General features: G+C 45.4%; 1 protein-coding gene and 1 long non-coding RNA gene across 2 annotated transcripts in view; both read right to left on the bottom strand.

Moving 5' to 3' along the window:
- Positions 1–4,701: 4,701 nt before the first annotated feature.
- LOC123348823 lies at positions 4,702–6,867 on the bottom strand. The gene is made up of 2 exons (XR_006573262.1): positions 6,186–6,867; positions 4,702–4,781 (listed from the first exon to the last, which is right to left on the bottom strand). It is a non-coding gene; the product is annotated as an uncharacterized LOC123348823 (long non-coding RNA).
- Positions 6,868–12,727: 5,860 nt separating this feature from the next.
- Positions 12,728–16,414, bottom strand: part of LOC123348421 (maestro heat-like repeat-containing protein family member 2B) — a 46,866-nt gene continuing 43,179 nt past the window's right edge. The window contains exons 30-32 of the mRNA XM_044985948.1: positions 15,947–16,012; positions 14,113–15,121; positions 12,728–13,979 (exon numbers count right to left, since the gene is read on the bottom strand). Coding sequence (XP_044841883.1) covers positions 15,024–15,121; positions 15,947–16,012 — 164 coding nt within the window. The 3' untranslated portion in view covers positions 12,728–13,979; positions 14,113–15,023. The remainder of the gene's footprint in view (positions 13,980–14,112; positions 15,122–15,946; positions 16,013–16,414) is intronic.

Raw genomic sequence — 16,414 nt, 5'->3', positions numbered from 1 at the left:
GGTGCCACTCCAGGGGGCTCCCCAGCTGGTCTGACGGGTAGCTGCTAGGGAAAAGTTTCCAACAGCCGTGCACGCAGCGCATGCGCACACCTAACTGGAATTGATATCAGCAAGCACTCAAAGAAGAACTCATTGATCCCAATGAAGGAAAATCACTATATAAATGGGGTGCCATGAAACTCTGGGTTCGTTCTTCCAAGACTTCCCCGGAGCATCATGTTGCAACCGACAGAACCCGGCTCCTACTTACCTGTGATCAACCTAGCTGGCCACTAGATTGATCCGGAGTCTGGACTGATAACTATAACATTGACTGGTGGGATAGTGTGTGTGTGGTGTGTGACTGAATGCGTATGTTAATTGTTGTATCTTCAATAAACGTGGCGTACTGCCTTTTCCCCTGAAAAAGATCTCATGTGCTTCTTATAAGCATAACACCACCACGGGGCGTGGTTCATAGAAGATGGAAAGATGGGAAAACCTGGGTATGAACGTAGAAGTGACTCTACGGTGCAGAGATACTCACGTTGACTTGATCCTTGCAGATGTCCTTGGCCTCTTCCAATGCAATCAGCACAAAAGCTGTTAAAGAGACATCAGGCTCAGCACCCTTGTACCCTCCCTAAAGGGGAGCAAAGGACAGATTTGGGATAAGAAAGTCCCCCGAGTACCATGAAAAGGAAGAATTAATCCCAGGACCTCAGCATAGGAAAGTATAGCAGAACACATGCTTCCTAGAAAGCTACCCAAGAATGGACTCTCAGTCATGGCCAGACCTATCGCTGGGCCAGGTTCTGATCTCAGTTACTGTTACTCCTTTGTCAGTGTGGAGGAACTCCATCCAAGTCAATAGAGATGCTTCGTATTAAACCAGCGTGAGAGAATTTAGCTCACCAGGCCGGTGCTCAGGTCCTGCCACTAGCTCCCAGGCAGCTTCCCGTGAGTTAATGGATCAAGCCCCAGTGACATCAAAAACCAAACTTTGGCCTGTGAAGCACCAAGACAGCTGCGCTCCTCTGAGGCAATGCAAGTCACTAAGCCCAGGACGAAGCGCATGAGAGGTGTGGACAAGGTATTCTCAGTTGAGGGGAGCTGGCTGGGGAACCAATGCCCAGGGGAGATAAGGCCAGGTCAGAGTCTAAGCATCTTTAGTAAATGCTGCAAAACTATCCCCTTTGGAGATGTCTTTCAACCGTGAGAACAACAGTCATGGCACTAACCCCACCCCCTTCTATCTAATAAACCCTGATATAGACACCTCCTAAACCCAGACATGGACACCCCCTTCTGCCCTAAACCCTAACACTGAGATCCCTAACACAGAGACCCCTTAAACCCAGACACTGACATCCCTAAACCCCAGGGGTGCTGGAACAATTTTTATAGTGGGGATGCTGAGAGCCATTGAACCAAACTGTAACCCTGTATATAATGGAAACCACTTCAAGCCAGGGGGTGTTGCAGCACCCCAGGCACCCCTAGTTCCAGCACCTCTGCTAAACCCTGACACCCCTTCAATCCCTAAACCATAACACTGAGATCCCTAAACCCCACCCTGAGACCACTAAAATCTAACACTGATGCCTCCTAAATCCTGACACCAACACCCCCTTCTACACCTTAAACCCTGACACTGAAACCCCCAAGCCTTGACACTGACAACCCCTTCTACCCTAAACCCTAACACTGAGACCCCTAAATCCTGACACTGACACCCTCTTTTACCTAATAAACCCTAACACTGACATGCTCTAAACCCTGGCACCCCTAATCCCAACCCTGACACCCCTAACTCCAACAATGACCCCCTCCTTCCAGTCCTAAACCCCGAACAACAAAACCAAAAATGATCTACCCCCCAGCAGAATGTTTACCCCCAAAAAGGGAGAAGTGCCAAAGACTCCATGAAGTCCACTAAGGACTAAACAGATACATTCTGGTCCATTGGGCCTGAATCTCCATGCACTGCTGCCCATGTAACTGCACCGGGAGAGAAAGAGGAGATCAGTCTGCGTGAGCACAGACTTTGGGATGTAGCCCAGTAAGACGTCCCTTTGAATTATGAACCAACAAGTTGCTGTGATGATTGAAGTGGGTAGTGACTGGTGTGTAAAAGTCAAAGGAAACACGTACAACCATCTCTCCGCGGATTTCGGGGGCATCTTCTTGGAAGACCCCATCCAGTTTCTGCTTTTCCAGGATCAGGATTTTTCCAGGATTCTATCTCCTGACTGATCGTGCTGGGGGCTCTGCCTGTCTCCAGCACTCAGGACCCTGAGCTACCACCATCATCTGGGAACCCCGACCAGTTCAAGCCTCATGGAGTGGGTGAGATCCATCTCTCTCTCTGTTTTCTTTCCTACCTCAGGTATTAACCTTTAAAATGTAGCTGTTATGTTTGTTTAGCCCTCCTGGTGTGGTTATCACTATGATTCAATAAATGACTTTTATGGTTCAGCTGGTTGCTTTTCTCTCTGAATTTTACTCTTTTTAGCTTCCCCCATTTACTCTGCAGTGACGCTTCTTGTACCTAAGCTAAAGATCCCTGTAGTGCCCCAAAATACTGTGGGGTTTGCTCATCAAGTGGGCAATTGTAATGTGAATGTGTGATAGGGATGTGTTAAACTTGGGGAACATTGGTGGGGGGGGGGGGAGCAGCTGAAAGTGCGGCTCAATCCAGCCTATTGAGACCAGAAGCACATAAGGGTATCAGCTTGAAAGTGCTGCTTAACCCAGCCCATTGAGTACAGAAACACATGAGGGGATCAGCTGGAGAGTGCTGATTGACCTGGTCCTCTCAGACTTGCTCTGCTAGTGTGTGTGTGCACATGTTCATCTAGTTCTAGGGCTGGAGGAACCCAGCCCTGGGGAACCTAGGTCCTGCAGGAGAGCTCCATTGGGAGGGGACTTGCAGAAGGAAGGAGTAGAGCTCCATGTGAACACACAAGTGACTTTCACAGCACGTTAATTGAATTACAGAAGCCCCTCCCCCAGAAGAGTAACCCTCATAAATGAGCCTACCCCCACAATAACGGGCACATCTGGGCACAGCCTGCAAAAAGCCCTTTTCCTTCCTCAGGAAAGTTGGATCCCAGATATGTTGGTTAATGCTGCTGGGAGATTGCTTTAGGTGAAAAACTGCCGTAATAATTGATTTTAGACTCTAAGAAGCATGTTATGATTTTCATTTTATATGTAACCAGTTCTGTTTCCATGATCTTGACTCACTACCTCTTAAATCTTAATCTTTGGTAATGAATTTAAGATTATTCCACTATACATAGGTCTCAGTGCTGTGAGGTTATAAAGATCTGATCCTGAGCTGTACCAATCAAGCTGTTTAGATTCTGTTCCCTGGTAATTTCTGTGAGTGTCCTGTGACAGTAATCTGATGCTTCTGGGGGACACGTTCAGAGGGACTTCGTGGCCACGGTGCAACTACTGTTACCATGCAAGGCAGAGCAAGGGCTGGCAGAGCCCTGTGGAGATTGGTAGGCTGGCTAACAGACCGGTGCTGTTATGCTTGACTAGATATCAGCTCCCTGAGAAAATCTTCCTCTCGCCGGATGAGTAACAAGGTGACTCAGAGCCTGGGCACCCCAAGAAAGCTGCACACATACCCCTGTAACCTGCTTTCTCTCCTCCAGGGGCCTCTTTATCTTAGCCAACCCTCAAATATGTTCAAACCATGTTCAAATATGTTAAGGACTGTTATAAAGAGGACCCCGCTCAACTGTTTTCCATGTGCACTGGACGTAGGAGAAGTAGGAATCAGCTTAGTCTGCAGCAAGGGAGACTTAGGTTAGATATTAGGAAAAACTATAAAGATAGTTAAGTTCTGGAATAGGCTTCAAAGGGAGGTTGTGGAATCTCATTACTGGAGGTTTTTAAGAACTCATTGGACAACGAGCTGTCAGGGACGGTCTAAGTATAGTGCTGGATGGGATGATATTTCTAGGACCCTCCCAGCCCTACATTTCTAGGATTCTCTGAACTGTGGAGTTTAACTGGTGAGCCCCTCCGTGAACTGCCCCATCAGCCTTCACCCAGCTCTAGTCCAATGTGAATTATTAACAAAATGAACTGGTCCCGATATGGAGACATCACAAGACCAGTGAGCGCAGCAGGACATACCCTGTCAGAGATACCCAATGACAGTCGTTCCCTTGTAGTGCAGTGGGGGAAGCTAGGGAATCCAATGGTTCCTCTCGGCTAAAGTCTTGCAGTTCACAAACAGGGACTTGGCTTAGAAAAGCAGAGATGCCTTCCCTCACACACCATTACAGGCACCGAGCCTAAGGCTGTAAGTAAACAGACGCTGTTCACAGATAGCCTTCTGACCCACAAATAGGCTAGACAGGAGGGAGGATAACTCGCCAGAACACAGTCCATCCCACTTACAACCCAGAATTCATCAGCAACACTGAATTCCCAGAAAAACAAAGATGAGAATATGATTAAGAACCAGACCCCAGGCCACTAACTACAGGGAGTAGATCTAGCTTTGTGGGGACTGCGGAAGAGTGGTTAGAGACCCTAGAGAGGCGCTGAGCTGAGGTCTTCGTCCAGCTCCACGGAGAAAGGGCAAGGGAGGAAGCCCCCACATCATGGTTACAGAGAACATTGAGGAAACCCCAATTCTCTGAAAGACGAAATCAGACCTCTGAGCAATTGAAACAGATACTTCAAACAGTTTAGTAAGAAATATGTACACAGTATATACAAAATCTGGAGCTGGGTTATTTACATATGATCTTGTTTGTGAGATACATGGCCAGCACCTGAAAAAGAAATGTGAAGAGTCATCAGTATTTGTCCAGTGCCCCGTAATACACATAAACAGAGTGGAGATTACTAGGGAATAACAATAGGAGAACATGGACTGGGAATAAGCTGCTGGATACGGTCTAGAAAACAATCATCAAAACAGGAAACACTACAAGATTAGGGGAAGCCATATTACTTAATAGAGTCGCTTTTGAATTAGTGGAATGTGTCAATTCAACGTGGTCTCTATTGGTTTCCTTCCAATATTCAACTGTTACAGGAACCTTGTCTCCCCATTGAGAACTATAAGCAATAACATCCCAGACTCCCTCTGCCTTTCGCCCTCCTCTGCTAACTGCTGCCTGGTGAATCCTCGCAAGCCCTGCACCCAAGGGGACAGTAAATTGGAGAATGAGGTGGTGATGGAGACTAGAAACCTGACCATTCAGTGGCCTTTTGATATGAGGTGAAGGATCATAGTAGCTAACTTTGGAGGATGAGTTATATCTGCTGAGTGCCTTCTCTGAAGGGCAGAGCATCCTTATCTCTCAATAACATCAGTGGGAGTTTGAGAACACTCAGCAACTCATAGGCTTGGGCAAGACAAATACAAAGGCCTTGGGTGGCTAAAGTTAAGCACTAAAATCTGCAGGTAGATGCCTAAACACCCATTATTGCCACCTGCAGAGGTGCTGATTAGGGCACTTAAATCTCTATCAGCTTTGTGGTGTTTCAAATAGATATTTGAAAAGCAAGGGGACTGATGTTTAAAGGCATATTTGGCCTTTGGTTGTCATTAGACAACTTTATGCCAGGTGAGTGGGTTTTCCAAACCCGGATACCTGAACTCAGACTCCTAACACCCACGGGTAGGTGCATCAATAGGGGTGGGGTTAGTTGTAAAGTCACCCTTTTGCTGCCCTATGTTGCAGTGGAGCAGGGCAAAGTAGCCATAAAGCTGCCCTAAGAGGCAGCTAGGAATTCCCCAGCATGTGCAAATCCCTAACACCCAGAGAACCAGCATAGAGAGTGTACAGCCAGTGTAGCTGGCTGTATGGCACCAACTCCTAGCTTCCTACCCAAGTATATGGGGTGTGAGCTGGGAACAGAAGATGGCACACACAGTGTGCGTTGTCTACAGCTATCTCCAGTGCAGCAATGGCTGTTACAAGACAGCGTAATTTAGAACAGCCCAGAGTCTAGAGCTCAGGTGTATTTGAGGATCTGGGCCAGTACTTGGCTGTTACTATAGTAATGACCCCTGAGCAAGCAGTATAATGTACATGCTTATCAATGAGCTTGTCCAGAGGCTGCATGTCCATCAGAATGACTAGATGTCCTGATGTGTAATAAAAACGCTTTGAGTAATAAAAATCAACCCAGGCTACTTTACAGGGCCTGATCCTTCTCTCACTTACAGCATCTGAGCAGTAGGACAACGGCGAATACTGCCCAGGATTATAGTTGTCTCTGTCTTCTTCCAATTTTGGGTAGCAGCAGCGAGGAGTATAAGGGCCCTACTGTCAATCAAAACTTAACCCCACCTCTTGACCCAATAAGCCCTGCCCACTGGTCATCAGAAGCCTCACCGCATGGGGGTATTACTTCTGGGCGTCAAGGCGGACACATGACCGGAAGCAAGGTGTGTCATGTGACCCCTCTAAGAACTCCTTCCACTATACCAATCAGGATAGATTTTGCCCCGATAGGAACGCCCCGAGAGAAGATTTAACCAACCAGGGGGAGTTCCGGGGTTTGTGTGACCCCTCTAAGAACTTCTCCCACTGCCCTCTACCAATCAGGAGGGGCTTCAGCCACTAGAGAGCACCCTGAGAGGAGACTAGACCAATTGGGGGGAATTCTGGGGCTGGGTGACCATCCAGAAGTGGTTCGTGTGACCCCTCTAGGAACTCGTCCCACCACCCTCTACCAGTCGCGATGGGTTTCGGCTGCAGAGGACTGCCCTGAAAGGAGATTTGACCAAAACAGGGCAGGTTCTGGGATGGGGTGACCACCCAGAAGAGGGTTGTGTGACCCCTCTAAGAACTCCTCCCAATGCCCTCTGCCAATCAGAGTGCCGCACCATCACCGCACAAGTCCCAGAGCTGGACAGAGGAGGCTCTCTCTTACCAAGACGACATGTTTCAGAAATTGTGGAAAGGCTGAGAGGAAACGTGGACTCCTTTACCACCCCCCTGAGAACTTCAGACTTTGTTTTAGCCCTGCGGACCTTTGGACTTGTGTGGAGAAAGTGCTACAGCAGCAACAGTTCCGAAGAGGATGAGGGAACAGCCAAGGGGATTCCTTTGGGCCAGCCATTGATGGATACGCCAGAACCTGAACCCAAAGCCCAACCATTCATGAGACACACCAATGAGCATGGTGGCCTCTCGTTGTCCACCACCCTGGAGGAGGAAGGCGATCATTGCTTGGGGGAGTTACCGGCGGACAAGCTGAATGGAAAAGACATCGCTCAGGTAAATGAATGATTAAGAAGCGACAGTTGATGATGAGGTGTAATGAGGTTAGGAACCTGGGGTTGTGTAAATGTAAAAAACAAGCAGTGAGAACTTACACTTGTTTCTTGTCTGAGACAGCTCGATGATGCCTTTCTAGAGGACCCGGAGGCCCTGGACAACGTTGCATCAAGCAGCAAAGATGAACCGGGCCCGCCTTGTTTTTGCTGAACGCCGCTAAAAATTGTTGAAGAGGACTTCGAGGATGAAGGTTATAAGGAGTTTAAGAGAAGGCTTGGCATGGAACTCGCTGAGCCAGTGCCACATTGTGGGTGTAAAAATTTATGTGGACTATTGTATGCATTGCTATTTATGCTGTTCTTAATAACTGTCTTAGGGAAAAGCTTTTTGAAGATTATGAGGGCTATGTCATAGATGCCCCAGCCCAACGGCACCATGACTGTGTGATTTAGACTTCAACTTTATATGTAAATTTGTCAATTTAAATATGTAAATTTAAAAACCATCTATTGAAAAGGGCTTTGTGACTATCTGCATTTCTGTTAGAAGGTCTCTGGCCCTTAAGTGAGCTAAAAGTTTTAATGGAGCCTCTTGGTTTGTTTTCAAGGAGCTGTATGTCTTTTAAATAAAAAAAAATGGTTTGTGAGAATCTAACTTTTGTGGTTTTGTGTAAAAAAGACCCATTTACAGCAAAAAGCTGAAATGTATGTTGTGGGAGGAGAAAAATCCTAAAAATGTGTTTATAGTGTAACCATTCTGCCCATCAGAGTTGGCAGCAACAAGAGCTGCGTTCAGTTGCTAGGAACTCCATTCCAATAACACAATGCAAAACTGGCTCAAGCCCTCAGCCAGTGGGGCACTGAGGCTCCCCTACTACAAGCTAAAATCACCACTTACTGTGTTAAGTAGTAGGGAGGACTCAGTGCTGGTTCACCATTAGCCCAAAGTGAATTCAGCTCTGCAGTCTATAATCAGACTCTGCATGGAATCAAAATTAGCACTAACATTTCACAGTGGAGACAGGAAGAAGAGATAGAATTAGTGTCTGGGGCTCACCAGGTACAAATACCTCTCCCCAGCCTTTCTCAATTTGCTGAGTTTTGGAACCCACGTCCCCTGCCTAGCGAGTGCTACTTAGTTGATGGCGAGTCCCTCTGCCATAAAAGGCCAAGTACAGGTCCACTGTCCTTGATTCACATAATCAGGATAACAACACTTTATTCTTCCTGCCTCAGTAACAGAGAAACTGGGGATCCCACAGCAGCCAAAGTGATCATTTGGGCTACTGTGGGCTCATGCTAGGCGGGGTGGGTGTGCCTGTGCAAACGAGATCAACCCCTGACGTTCTTTTCCACAACTCACCACCAAATGTCAGGATAGATCTCATCCTGACTCTGCTTACAACAGTAAAACAAACAGGGATGGTTCAGACATGTGTTTGAGTACAATAGAGTTGACTAATCCTGTTGACCTGAATGGTTTTAACCACACCCCCACTGAATAGCGAAGCTAACTGTGACTACTTATCGTTGTTGCCATAGGGATAAATTTGATTGGTGTGCACCCATGGTAAGGGAGGTGGGTGGGTGAGTTCTGATTAATATGAAATGAAATAAAACTTCAGGAATTTGCAGATGCTATTAGTGCTATTGGACAGTTTAAATATGACGCGGGTTTTGGTTGGATGCTATGGGTCAATTCAAAGCCATTAAAAGTTTAAATTAATATATTTACAACAAACAAACAACCCCCCCCACACACAAGGGTCTAAACCAAAACTGAAATGTTTCAAGGGGTCACAAACCTTCAACATGCTTTAGAAGAAGCATTTGCTCTAAAGACAATCAAACATTTAAAAGCTCTGGAGGGCTTATTATGGTTGTGATACACCCATTTTATTTCAACCCCCACCCCAAACTTTATGCATGAAAGAAATGTTTTAAAAAAAACAAGCCCCAAAGATGTATTGATATCTGCAAAAGGTCCCCACTTGGGACTGAGGGGGGGGACAGTTACATTAAGGATTGGGGATTTACTGTTTAATACTGTAAGAAGGCCCTGCAGAAAAATGGATTTTAACTAAAAGAAAAAATGTAGCCAAAAGCAGCTCAGTTGTGCAGCCAGCTTAATTCCCCCACCCCAGCTCCCAAAAGGGAATGTTAGGAAGGGGCCTAAAGTCCTTAAGTCTCTAGTATTTCAGAGCTGTAGCCATCAAATCAACCTGCTCGCTACTATTTTGAAGTCCTTTTGAAACAAAGGGTTAGGATGGTATGAACATCTCCAAAATATTTTGGAGGTTGTTTTTTTCCAACAGAATCTCTTGAATGGCTGCTGGGCTGCAAGAGGAGGTATGCTCCCTGTTTTAAACTCTGAAAATATATTGTATAACATCACTCGTTGGCCGTGCTGTCTTAGTAAATAATGGTGCCTATGTTTATTGCAGTGTGATCTGTTTAGCATGGAACTAGTAACTTTAAATTGCATTTCATCACCAGGCCAAGGTAAAAACCATTGTAACTGTAGTTTTGCTTAATAACGTCAGGTACTACACAGGTTGTATAGGGATTTGGGACTAATACTAACTAACAGTTTTTGCTTGTTCTTTAATCCAAAGGCCCAAACACACATTGAGGGGGACAGAACAAGCATGTTCCTGCAACACTTTATCCTGTAGTAGAAGGTAACTTTCTGCAATTGGCTATTAAATGCATGTGGGATTTTAAACTCTCTCTCTCTCTCTCTGTAAAACATAGGTGTGATTTTTTTTTAGTATTTTTATGCAAACTGATGGTAATTGTGTGTTTCAAACTAAGAGGGTGTTGTTTTTTTAGTGTGCAAAATGTGTTTTAACCTGGATTTTAAAAGTTGATTTTAAAAGCCGTTTGGTTTTTATTTTGCAAAATGAGGTGTATTTAAAAAAAAGTTTGTGGGTATTTTGTTTTAAAATGGTAGAAAAAAACTAAAAACTCCAGTTCATTATACAGCCTGAAATGGATTATTTTGTTTTAAAGCTATGACTTTTTAAATAGAAAAATTCATTAGTGAATATTTTATTTTTAAGTTTACAAGACAGTTTCATGTGATTAATAAATAATAATAATAATATCATCTGCTCCACAAACCTACCCAATACCAGCAGTGTGAGAGACCCTGACGAACTCTCTCAGTACCTGTTTTCCCCCAACTATAAGGTTCCATCCTGCAAGTTTATCGACGATGAAACAGCATGAGTGTCTTGAAAGGACCCAAAAGACCAGTACTCTGTCTCTGGAAATACCAGTGTTTTCATAGCCTGTTTCACCACTGCTTATGCCCGCATAGAACTATACAAACTGCTAGACAGATTTCAAAAGCAGTGCCTGTACCATGACACTGACTTGGTGATATGTGTGAAAAGGGAGGGTGACTGGAATCCTCCTCTGCGGAATTATTTAGGCAAGATCCCGCCAGATCAACACATCACCGAGTTTGTGTCAGCAGGACCGAAAACATACAGATAAAAGCTATCGGGAAGAAAGGCCTGCATGAAAGTCAAAAGGTATTACCCTGAACGTAGCAAATTGTGAAAAGATCAACTTGGACAGTTTGAAAGATCTAGTTCTGGACTATTGCATGGGCCTGTGAGAAAACACCTCCAAAAAGATAGAGGTTCAGCTGCCCTCTATCATAAGGAACAAAAATCAGTGGCAAATAAAGACAAAAACCCTTAAGAAAAACACAGAAAATTGTTTCCACCAAGAAGGTCCTAGGAGAAGGGTTTAAAACCCTGCCCTATGGCTTTAAAAATGGATCTGAGGTGGAAACACCCCTTTTCTGCAATTCTTGCGGGGCCTAGCAACTATGGGAAAATGTGTTGGATAATGCCAAACAAACATTGTCTGTTATGCCTGAGAGTATTGGATAACATAGCTATAAAAATCATTGCAAGATACACGTCTGGGCTTGCCGAAACATGTTTTAAGCAAGGCTAGATATGCCCAAGAATTTAAATTTAGTTTTTACAAAATTCATCACCATCCGGTCATTTAGCACTAAGTCGTTAGAATACAATTTAAGATAAACCCTTGCTATGATGATGTAAGAAAAACATGCAGTGATAGCTGCAGGCGACAGAGTGGGGGTCTTATAATTGTCTATTGTGAAACACATTATCTGTGGCATTTTTGTTTAAAAATTTCATAATGCTTTTAGGAAACAACACGCTATTCGGGGGGGGGGGTGCCCGTATGAGTCAAAAAACTCTCCACGGTTACACTTCACCAGATACAAGGTGAGCCAATGTTCACCGGGTTGGTTATGTGGATGCGTGTTGACCACCAAACCTAAGGGTTTCTGAGACAGCTTGCTGCCAGGGAGCCAATCATAAGGGAATTCTTTTTTGTGTAAGGGGTCATTGATGAGACACGTGAGAGCTGCACGGTGTCCATGTTCACATATAGTCAAGCAGAACATTTCTCCTCTGATTTATCACTATGATGTTGTCAAAAACCCCATACACGATCATATTGACGGTGATGGTTAGAGCCATCCCAAAATGTATTTCTGCTCTCAGGTTCCCGGTTTTAAACAGGGAACAGTGATTGGTGCATTCCTGGTTGGGAGACAGGTCAAAGGCAAACAAGGTGTAACCTCACGGTTGATTAACAGAGAACGATCTTTCACGTGTTTACCAGCTGTCTGTACCAGATTCATGTATCCTCTCACGCAGTGTTCTGCCTCGAAGTCTGGTTGCAGAGGCTTGGTTATGGAATATTCCACCTACGCCAGCCTCGTACATCCAGGAAGGGCATATCCCACCTGGGCTTTGTAATAGTTCCTGTAGATGGTGGGGTCGGTGTAATTTTTTAGGATCGCCAAATGTTTTGCTTTTTAGAAACCTCGCTCTCTCCGGGGACACAGGTGCACCTTGATGATCACCTTGCCAAAGCAATACAAGACTTGTCTGTTCTGATCTGTCTTTATTTCAATGGTAATGGTATCGATGTGGTGTTTTCTGACAGGAACGTAATGAGGTTTATCGTAGGTGATGGTGACAAACTCGTTGTTCCTTCCTCGGACAGAGAGACAATGTAACAGGGGAACAGAAAAGTCCCCCACAAACTCATGTTCTACAATATCTGTGAACAGACGCAAGAAATTAAAAGCCGTGTGATGTCTGCTGAGAAGGGGAATTTTTGGACTCTGTGCTTCGGGCCCAAACCTAGAATGTTAGCTAGCTCCCCGCTGATAGAAAACATACAAGTAAAATTGGCAGATTTAAGACTAACTTTTCTACCCCCAGGGTCGTAGTTCATGACCACCTCAGGCGGTGTGGGATGACGAACCACAGTACTGTTCATATGATCCAATAATTCAGGTATGGACGAGTAATAACCTTGTTGTAGGATAAACTCCATGCCACACCTGCAAAGGTGATTTCAAAAGGGGTGTCTTCATTGATAGTGTTCCGGCTGTGTGGGTATTGTATTTCCACTAACCCACCTCCCAGGCTCTCTGGATATCCCAGGGCTTAATTAGCCATATTGTAAAGTTCAAGCTGGTGTTCTGAGGAAAAACTGCAGAGCTGGCATTGCTGGGCAACGTAATGTAGAACCCGCTGTCGCTCATTTTTCTCTCTCTCTGTCTTTGCAGGAGGAATCTTTTTGTTTGTTTGTTTTGTTCACGTCTAAATGTCACAGAGTTGAGAAGCTTCCACCCAGCTGTTAAACTTATCGCCTCCTCAAACCATTTCACCAGTAGCTGCTTTCTTCTCCCTTTTCCTTTATCCGCTAGAACTTTTTCAATCCTGTAAATCCTGTCTTGTTTGGGGTTTACTTTTTGTAATTCTTCAGGGCAAAAAGATCCAGTAACTGTCTCACCCTCGTAATCTTTTAATCAGTATACAGGTCTCTGGCTCCTGGTTAAGGCTTCATCCACTATAAATAGCTCATCAGTAAACGTCTGTTCATAACCTTTTTCAAAGGCTCCTTTGACTTTAGATAGTCTCACGTGGTCGCCTTTTCTAAAAGGGGCAACAACTGGTTTTATTTTAAAACCATCTCTATAAACTGTTTTGCATATCTTCAGAGAATGTGAAGGATTAACATCAGCAGGACTGGTACGTATAGTTCTGTGAAAGCTCTGGTTGTCACTCTTTATAAAGTCAGATAATACGTCTTAAAGCCTCTGTTGTGTTTGGAGAACCGGTGCACATCTACCAGATCTGCCTGCCATTGCGCGTCCACATCTGAAACAATGGTCTTGTTTCTTTTAAAATGTATTTGAGCCAGTTTGTGTAAAGTGTAAGCATCTGATCTGAAAGCTAAGCTGTTACCTGTCTTCTATTTAAAAAGTTTTACTGTGCTTTTTGGCCACTCAAAAAGAGGATTCCCCCACCAAAGCTCCCAGCATCCCTGGGGATGTAATCTATTTTCATTAACAGAGCTGTCTGTGGAGACAGGACTGTTCCTGGTACCGTCTTTTACTAACGCAAGTATGGAGGGGATACAGTCATAGGGACACATTTAAATAAGTTTAATTAATTGCCTGGTTTAACACAACCTTTGACAGCCACCTGTAAAAATGGACGCCATGACCCCTACAACAAAAGACTCTGAGCTGGTTCATTCTTCTATTTTGTCCTTTTCCGGATTTTCCTCTTGAGATCCGCATCTCAGACAGGAGCAAAAACAGCTGATGCACAACAGGGCTACCGATGTGTAAGTTCTCAAAGGCCTCTTGAAAGGCATCGTCGAGCTGTTGAGAGATTTTCAGACAAAAAACAGTGTAAGCAACCCTCTGCTTGTTCTTAGATTTATGCAATGCCAAGTTGATTCCTAACCCCATTATACCCCCATGATCGACCATCGCTTCTTAATCATTCATTTACCTGAGCAACGTCTTTCCCGTTCACCTTGTCCACCAGTGACTCCCCCAAGCCATGATCATCTTCCCACTTTGGGGGGGGGTCGTCACACTCATCGGGGTTCTTCACGAGGGTTCGGGGTCGGGTCCTGAGGTATCTATCAATGGTCGAGTCAAAGGGCCCTCCTCGGAACTGTAACTGCTATAGCGCTTTATCCATACAAGCCCAAAAGGTCCTCGGGGCTAAAACAAAGTCTGAAGTTCTCAGGGGAGTGGTAAAGGAGTCCATGTCTCCTCTCAGCCTTTCCACAATTCATAAAACACGTCTTCTTGGTAAGAGATGGCCTCCTCTGCCCAGCGCTGGGACTTATGAGGTGATGTGCTGCACTCTGATTGGCAGAGGGCATTGGAAGGAGTTCTTAGAGGGGTCACACAACCCTCTTCTGGGAGGTTCACCCCTTCCGAGAACCTACCTTGTTTTGGTCAACTCTCCTCTTGGGGCAGTCCTCTGCAGCTGAAACCCATCGCAACTGGTAAAGGGTGGTGAGAGGAGTTCCTAGAAGGGTCACATGAAGCACTTCCGGATGGGTCACCCCACCCCAGAATTCCCCCCAGTTGGTCAAATCTCCTCTTGGAGTGATCCCCAGTGGCTGAAACCCACCCTGATCGGTAGATGGCAGTGGGAGGAGTTCTTAGAGGGGTCACACAAAGGACAGGTCACCTGCCCCGGAACTCCCCTTGATTGGTCAAGTCTTCCCTCGGGGCATTCCTATTGGGGCGAAACCCACCCTGATCGGTAGATGGCAGTGGGAGGAGTTCTTAGAGGGGTCACATGACACATCTTGCTGCCGGGGTCAAGGGGTGGGATTAACATTTGATTGATGGTAGGGCCCTTATACCACTGGAGCGCCTTGTTCTGTTTGTCTCCGTTCTGCTTCATTCGCCAAGCGCTCGGCCAGGACAGATGTCACTTATGAGCTCAGTTGCCACCAGCTGGACAGTGGGACTTGGGTCTTTCTCTAGGACCCGGAGAGCTGAAATTACAGAGGACATCACGTTAGTGAACAGACTGTCAAATCACAGCTAAGCATGATCACAGAACCTTGAAGTACCTGAGCAGAATGATCACATGGAAAAATGTGAAACTGGGCTCAGTCCTTCTATTGGGGTGGAAAATACATGAGAGATGAATAGGCCTCACTTTTCATATAGTCACCTGTGCCTGAAATAGCTGGAGACTTATTACTTCTGAATACCACACGACAGCAGCTCTCCAATACAAACAAAGCTTTAGGGTCCCTCATTGGGTCCCTTCCATGCTCCCAACTGTGGGGAGACCCTGACTCTACCAGAAAGTCATCCACTCCGCTGCAAATGGAAGAAAGTCCATTGTTTCAATAGCTTCCACTTTTCAGTTATTTTCCAGCTCTATTCAGGAGCCACTGCCTGAGCTCAACTCAACGTGGAATTTAACACAGGCCAGGTCCAAGCTGGTTTGCGCATGATACAGGGCACCTACTGGAAGCAAAATTGCTGGTGGGAAATTTGGGGTAGCAGAAAGTGGCTACTTCTCACTTGGGGAGTCCACAGAAAGCCAATAAAGCCCAAAGTGTGGAGAGCACTGGCTGGGAAGGGGGCATTGCCAGGACAACCAGGAGATGCACTGACTCATATCACACCTTCTGCAGCTTCCTCCTTCAGGGGAAATTAAGGCTGACTTTCTACTGGGCAAGAGTGAATTTGTCCTTTGGTGTGTGGCTGATGCACTTTGCACCAGTGGTATCAGTTACTGCTGCTTGTCAGCTAAATTCCTTTATAACTCATTAATGAGCAGGACTTCAGCTGTATTTATCACTTACACATCAGCAGATGTTCCAGGTCCAGCCATTTCATACGCTGAGTGTCTGTGTGTTCCAGGATGATGCCTAAATACACAATGTCAAATAAATAACAACAATAACAATAAAACCTTCCCTTGTTGAGTGCAAAGTGATATTAGCAGCCCCTAGACAGGTCTTTGGGGTTTCCTACTGTGGGCCTAAGGGTGAGCTGTGGGCAAGAGGATGCTAGAGCAGTTTAGAGTCCACACTGAAGAGAATGAGAGAGACATTTTTTAAAAAGAATGTTTACATAAAACCCATTTGCTTGAAACAGTCTGTGCTCCTCTTGCCACTGCAGTCAGTTATTGGAGACATACTAAGATAGTGTTTGGTCTAGTGGTCTGAGCAAAGGACTGGGGCCAGGAATAAGCGAGTTCTAAGCAGGGATCTCACAAGGTGACTGATAGGTGAGCCCCAATGCCTGCCTGTCTCACATGGGTGTGCTAG

The sequence above is a fragment of the Mauremys mutica genome, chromosome 13, assembly GCF_020497125.1.
Source record: "Mauremys mutica isolate MM-2020 ecotype Southern chromosome 13, ASM2049712v1, whole genome shotgun sequence".
Taxonomy (NCBI): Eukaryota; Metazoa; Chordata; order Testudines; family Geoemydidae; genus Mauremys; species Mauremys mutica.
The sequence above is the reverse complement of the archived record's forward strand: the minus strand, read 5'-3'. Positions and strand labels throughout refer to the sequence as shown.